Raw genomic sequence first — 7,545 nt, 5'->3', positions numbered from 1 at the left:
GGTTACCTCATCAGGTAAGCTCGACTTCAGTTCATCATAGTGTGTTCTGACTAGGCCTACCTGTAATCCAACGTTTGTGGTTATTGAAATGCCGAAAATACGACTGAAACGTACATATAATTGTAGGTAAAAGTAATATATATTTTTTAAACATTCAAGTCTTTTAATCTCCCCCATTCTCACCTGTACGCAGCGTCTGCATACGTAAGCACATGCGTGTTAAATGTGTTACATACATTTCGCCACTAGATGGCGCGACAAGATCAAAAATACACTATATGATTTGAGAGCTCGGAGAAACATGAATATTTAGGCCACACGATGGCACCCTTTCTTTTAACAAACCCCAAAGACAACGGATAATAGGCCTTACCAGAGCCGTTTTTTAAACTCTGGGCCCTACTATCCGAGCTGTCCGTGTCACCTGAGAAAAAAGCCTCTTCTCTCAAAGTTTATGAAATTAACTCATTGATTAAAAGTAATTTTTATCCTTAGTTCTTTTCTTTCAGTAGGCTACTTGTATAGCTACGTTTGCATGTATGAATTATCAGTGCGTTTACAATATGATTATACTCTTAGTAGTCTCTCTCTATCAGTTTTAATTTAGTTTTCAGGTGCTTTATTGTGGCATGAAGTAGCCTAGATATTTTTTACGTATTGCCAAAACATTTTCAGCGTTGCTGCGTGCAATTAAAATAATGAGAATCGTGCAAAACAACAACAAAAAATAGCGGGAAAGTATTATTGATAAAGAAAAATAAAATAAATGGCATTAAAGAATACAAATACTTTACAAGTAGGCTAAAAGTAAATAGGAGTGAATTCAACACTTTTTGCCATTGAGATGACTTAGGGAAAAATGTCCCAATCAACCTGAATTAGAATAATATATGAAAGGGCATCTGAGGCAGAATAGACTGTTTAACGTTGGTTATATTTCTGTTTCGCTCATGTTCGTTCTTTCTATTCTAAATGCTTTCAAAATTTCTTCAGAATCTTTTTTTCTGTCGGGTGTCATTTCAGACTTTATTTTTATTTATTTATTTCAGAACTAATTCTAATTTATTAAATTGCATTAGACCTATTCATAATTGTAATATTATACATATAGGGTAATAAGTGGCCTTGATTGGCAATGGCAATAATTTGGCCACTGAGATCACTATCCACAGACCTTATAGGCCTATAGCCTATACAGAGCTCGTCGTGTTTATTTATTTCATATTTGTTAGGCTACTAGTCAGACAAAAACACCTATCAAAGACTATAAGCACTTACCGATTTGGTCGTGTTTTATTTGAATGAACTTCAATGGCATGTCATCTTGTCCGCGGACAAATATCCACAAGCTCAATACTGAAAATATGAAACGTTGTGTGCCATTATGTTTTCTTTAGTTCAATATGCTAAACTCTTTTCTATTGGCAAAACAAAAATGATAGCAAATTTATCGGAATTAGCGTTTCTTCTCATTTCCTCAAACATGTTGAGAATGCAATTACAATATCCTGATGTAGCAGCAGATGAGGAGAGGTCCCTCAGTAGACAAAATCAATACAACTATATTGTGACAACTTCTCAATTATGAGCTGAAAACAAAAACAATAGAAAAAAATATAGCCTACACTTACCTGCATGACTATTAAAAATGAAAAAGGTGAAATTAAGGCGCTTCATCTCTGTTACGTTTAGGGTAAATCTAACTCAATTATAAATCAATCAATAATAATTATTATTGTTGTAAATAATAAATGATAAAGAATAATAATAGCAAAAGAAATAAGCATATGCTCCTGCCATGCAAATATAAAGAAATTCTAAATATTAGTTCTAATCATGCTTGCTCATAGGTGGGCGATAAAAAAAGGAATTTTTTGTGGCAAATTACACATAAGCTTTGCTCCCAGTGCTCTCTTTCAAACACACACACACAGCTCCTATGTTGAATAGGCCTCTTTCCCCTTTAAATCTTAGACATTTTGACAGGACACATTAAGATCTGCCTGCTCAGCATGAACACATCATAAAACTGGACAGGCAATTTCTGTTTTCACCAAATAGCCAGGCTAACTCGTTCTGCATCTTTGATTTTAATACACTAGACACGCAGCTTAGCAGCGAGGGAGGGGAAAAAAATATCTGGCTTAGGTATATTTTTCGAGTTATGCCCCTCAACTCCCTTAGATCCATTTTTCCGTTTGAATTATCAACTAGAATTTGATTAATATGCAAATTCGAGGCGAAAAAGTCTTGTATAATTCTTTCAGTGGAGAGTAATTAATCAACAGTTAAAGAAAATTAATACATATATCAATTTTGTCAGGGACATGCTTAGTTCAATCGTCCGTAAAATTGAAGTTTGAAGTATTAAGGGGGTCCCACAGAAGCGTTATAACTAAAACACAGGAATCCACCCCTATTTAGTGATCAATCAAGCTTTCCCCTCAGGTTAATCTGCTTAATTTTTCAACTCGAATCATACACTTTTATGACATCTAGTCTCGCATGCAGTCGATGAAAGGTTTTTTAAAATAACTGCATGAAAGGAAAAATACATCTATCCATCTATCTATCTATAAATTTAAAAAAAAAATTACATTTTAATTAAGGCAGAAAATCTCTTCTATCTCCTCTTTTCCAATCAAACAATTAGCCAGAAAAAAGAAAGGGTAAATGGTTGAAGAGAGAGAGAGAGAGAGAGAGAGAGAGAGAGAGAGAGAGAGAGAGAGAGAGAGAGAGAGAGAGAGAGAGAGAGAGAGAGAGAGAGAGAGAGTTGGGACGGTTGGGAGGGAGGGAGGCTGCAAACCCCATTGTTTCAGCAGGGACTCATGCATCAAACTTCAATTTTCCGGGCGATTGAATTAGAGATTTTTTCTCTCTCTCTCTTGAGCTGAAATACACTTAAGACTTTGGGATTAATTACCACGTTATGCTCTTTCAGATTGTAGTATTACTTATCTTTGCCACATTTGACAACACCTCATAAAATAAGGAACTGAACCCCACCAGCTCGCGCGCCCCTGATATATCAGCACCCCTTATATACATTTTCCACTTTCTGCCTGTGCAAACAGCGCGAAGAGAGAGGGACGGACTTACCCTGGATAAGGACATCTGAGTCTTCTCGTTTGTGAGCTAGCCCTAAATGCGCCCCTCTGGTCTGTGTGTTTGATGGGGGCTTATAAGTAAAACCACAGCGTTCAAAGTTGGATAGAAAACGGTAAATCACACATATACAAAAGGTGTGTGATGATTCTATTGCAGCAAAGAGGCGCATGAGCAGACAGTGCTGGAGACTCTGGCGTCTGCTCATGTTAATGGAGCGGTGACAAATATCACATTGTCCGCATATCATCTCTGATCCCGCTATTACAGCCGCTTCATGTTGCTTAAAATAGGCTAGTCTGCGACGGAGATCTTTAATTTTTATGATACAGAATCATTTGCTTAGTTCCAAAACACAAATAATGGAATCACGAATAAAAAACTTTTTTTTTTCACTCGACTGTAGTCTATCATCCACATTTCTGCAATTCGACTACGAAAGATATTTGCTAAAATTATTAGACTAGGCTACATTGGATATGAGTGGACCTAGACGAGTAAACAAATGATAAAATGATTATGAGATTAATAACAATAATAAATAGTAACCTTATATTCGATAAATGTATTTTATTTGTTTTGAATGTGTATAATGATGATTTTACTGAATTAAATGCATGTAAATAATAATAATAATAAAGTACATAATAATAATAATAATAATAATAATAGCCTAATTTTTTTTATTATTATTTAAGAAATGTTGAAATAAAATCTGCACGGCTAGACTAACTTAATAGAAATAATTAATATAGAATAATTCTTTAACAGATCTCATAATACACAGATGCCTATCAAATCTGTTACGAATTGAAAAAGAAACGTGCAAAAAAACATGGCCGAATATATAGGCTATATATAGCATATATATATATATAACAACATCTAAAACATACAATGTGTCTAAAGAAATAACTCGGTCAAACGCCGTAAGGAATTTTGCTCTAATTCCATACATAGTGTCACTCCAGCCATATGTTCTGCTTTTACGAGTAGCCAAAATGGTAACTTTATTATTTTAAGCCAAACACTCAAACAAACAAAGGCAGAAGACAACCTCTTAACAAGACGAGTCAGTATCATTGTAATTCATTGACTTGTTTAAAACAGCCGAGTGAAAGGAGAGAAAAGAGGGGACATTAATAGGCCCAGATGCCCTCGCCCCTGTGCGCATTATTGCCTTTGTTGAAAACTGAGCGAAACACTTTAAAAAGAAGGCCAGCTCAATCCATCAAATTGTCTGAAAATTGTGAGGAAAATTCAAAAACCATATGGCCTCCAAACGTTTGTGTCCTTTTTATTCGGTGGGACACGCTTGTCTCCGTATTGAGAGCCGCGGGAGGCAGAGCATGCTTCATTGTAGCTTGTCACATCAGGGGAGACTGCTCATTTGTCCCCAGTTTTCACGCCTTACGCTAGAAATGACTGCATCTCTTCGCTTTGCAGGGAAATAGCGTCTTTCAACCGCGGAGAAACGGGCCAAAAACCCTGCGTTTTTGGGCATCCTTTATGCGCGCATTCATTAATCCAGATTCCTGTTTCTCACACACATCCATTGTGGATATTGAAACACATCGTGGGGACAGGAAAACATGTTATGCCATTTTGAAAATCAAAAGCGTAAAATGTCAAATCTAAAACACATTCAATTCACTTCAAAAGAGTGTTGGTGCAATGAAATAAAAGTAGGCTAAATACATAAACAACAACAAAAACACTTAAAAATGCTATTTTACACAAGCTTTATTTATATTAACGTGATTGCTTATTTCGAAAGCGATAAATAAGACTATCAGACTAACGTCAAAAATTTAGAGAAAGACATTTTTATTTCATTTTAAATACATTACACTTTGTACACTTGGTTTAAATGGTTTCCTGGCTTAAAAGGCACTTACAGGCATACGAACCATAAGAAATATATTAAAATGTGACAATCCAGATTTAATCAGAGAAGTCGATTTGTTCCTGTGATATAGCTTTTGTAGGAAATGTTCTATAATACACTCTTTTATCAAACGATTTTATTCATAGGCCAAAAAGCACAATAGAGACACGAGGGGGGGGAGGGGGGGGGGGGGCTGCGCGTGTGAATTCATTTTCGGGATATTTTGAGATATCTATAGAAGATCTGCAGCCGTTTTAACTAAAATAATTTCGTGAAACAAAATAAAACATGCATTCAATGTAGTCAGAACCTGGTAAAAAATAAATAAAAGTTCTGCGTTGGGGATCGTGCTATACGTGTGTGTGTGTGTATGTGTGTTTATATCTGACTGAAATATCATCAATGTACTTATTGCTCTTCAGCTATCTGTTTAAACGAATAGGCTAAATGATTACGATACTGCCACTGCATAAATAGATCTGAAGAAACTGTCCCATGCTTGCTTTGATTTAGTTTTTTTCCTTTTTTATATTTGCTTTTAATACAAGTCATTTAATACATTTGGTGCATTAATGGCACTTTCAACTAGGACCATCTTAGAAAAAAAGGTAAATAATACCGATGCTGTTCAAGGAAAATCAGTCATCGACATCAATTTCCTCGTCTTCGTCCTCGGAACACTCTTTGCTCGTTGTGTGGTCTGTAAATGGTGATGATGGTGACATGTGGAGTTTGTTGGTGCCTTCGTGCTCGTGATTAGACCGCGTTGGAGACTTGGCCCCTGATTCTCCGAGAGTGCCATTGACGCATTTCTCTAGGTCTGCTAGTTTGGCTAATTTCTCATAAGATACATTGCCTACTGATTTGGCCGACTCCACGTCCGCTTTCATCTCCTCCAGGTCTCTTTTGAGTTTGGCTCGACGGTTCTGGAACCAGGTGATGACTTGAGCATTGGTGAGCCCGAGCTGCTGAGCGATCTGATCCCGATCAGCAGGAGAAAGATATTTCTGATACAGAAATCTTTTCTCCAGTTCGTAGATTTGGTGATTGGTAAAGGCTGTTCTCGACTTTCTCCGCTTTTTGGGGGTATTCCTCTGACCGAAGAGTGTCATGCCGTCTCTTCCTAAATCGAACGAACAAAAATAATGCAGCGACATTAAAATGCATTCAGAGCCTGCTACGCTTCTTGAATTAGTGGCAGCAAATACAGGCCTGTAATATAAATAAGAATATTAGCCTACTATCATTTCTAAAATGCCTTCAAGAGTATTTATTTGTTTAGCATCAATTGACAAAATAGGCCTGCAAATACGAATACTTATAAATAGTATTTTTAATTGCACGTGCACACATATTTTAGCCGTTTGTTTTTAACTGCACGTAGATATAGCCTACCTATAATTTAACTATTTATTTTTAATTACACGTGCACAAAATTAATCTCACATTTTTGTGCTTTGTTTAGGTTATTTTAACAAATACATTTAAAAATGTTTAAAACAAAAAACAAGCGTTTAAAAACATAAAACGGAAAAAGAAATTATACTGAATTTCACTTTAGCTGTTGACAACATTTTTTTTTTTTTTTTTTGAGTGATAGTTTTTAGGAATAGTATCCCTTAAAATGATATCACAATCTGACAGCCTGAATAATTTTGCGGGCCTTTTGTTTACCTTCTGCCGCTTGTAGAACACTGACTTCCAGTCCTTTGAAGGTTTTGCTGGCGAGTTCCTCCAGGGCGCACAGTGGAGATGTCTGGGTGAGCAGCGCGCGGTTGGAGAGGGGATGGCCCGTGGATGGGTGCTTCTCACCGGACGAGAGCAGGTGCGCCGTGCCGCAAATTGTGTAACTTCGTTTGACTGATGGTTTGTTTAAAATATCCTCTATGCTGAACGGAGTGAGGGGCTTGTTTGAGTTAGCAGGGGGAGGAAGATGGTCCAACGGACTGCGCCTTCGATCCTCAACCGAGGCGCCTTTTGCGTCTTCTTTGGAGGTCATTATTTCTCTTTTTAGCTTGTTTTAAAAATATGCTAGGTTTTTTTTTTTTTCGATTTCGCGCAATGCAGAACGGCTCAGTTTATAAAAACTATTGAGAGCAACTTGAATGAGAAGATATCCCCAAATCCGTGGAATTAGATGTAGCCGATCAGCAGCATGTTGTTGCTTTTGCCGCAGGGTTGGAGAACTTTAAGTCTTTCTTTAAAAAACGCCACGTCTGCTGTCCTCAGCTCCTGGATAACGGTTGAGCTTCAGTGAGAAGCAGCCTGACAACCTCTGATGCTTCAGTGGAAACAGTCAGCCTCAAAAGCAGCCAGAATTGACTATTACTAACAAGTTATTCTTGATAGCAAGACAATCAATTACATCCAGTGGCACTTTTCTCTCTCTCTCTCTCTCCCTCCCTCTCTCTCTCTCTCTCTCTCTTTCTTTCTTTCTCTCTCCCTCTTGCTCTTTGACTATGTTGCAGTCTGATGCAGACTTTAGCAGGAAAGGAGCCCCGTTAATTAGAGGGCATGGCCGGGAGGAGGAGCTCAGCCGGATTACACTTAAC

The 7,545-nt window shown here is 37.3% G+C and overlaps 1 protein-coding gene across 1 annotated transcript; it reads right to left on the bottom strand.

The window, feature by feature from the left end:
* Positions 1 to 5,338: 5,338 nt before the first annotated feature.
* lbx1a (ladybird homeobox 1a) lies at positions 5,339 to 6,995 on the bottom strand. The gene is made up of 2 exons (XM_079855095.1): positions 6,668 to 6,995; positions 5,339 to 6,116 (listed from the first exon to the last, which is right to left on the bottom strand). Exons 1-2 carry the CDS (start codon positions 6,990 to 6,992, stop codon positions 5,632 to 5,634), a joined length of 810 nt encoding a protein of 269 aa, XP_079711221.1. The 5' UTR covers positions 6,993 to 6,995; the 3' UTR covers positions 5,339 to 5,631.
* Positions 6,996 to 7,545: the final 550 nt, after the last annotated feature.

The sequence above is a fragment of the Squalius cephalus genome (genome assembly GCF_949319135.1).
Source record: "Squalius cephalus genome assembly, chromosome: 21".
NCBI lineage: Eukaryota > Metazoa > Chordata > Actinopteri > Cypriniformes > Leuciscidae > Squalius > Squalius cephalus.
The sequence above is the reverse complement of the archived record's forward strand: the minus strand, read 5'-3'. Positions and strand labels throughout refer to the sequence as shown.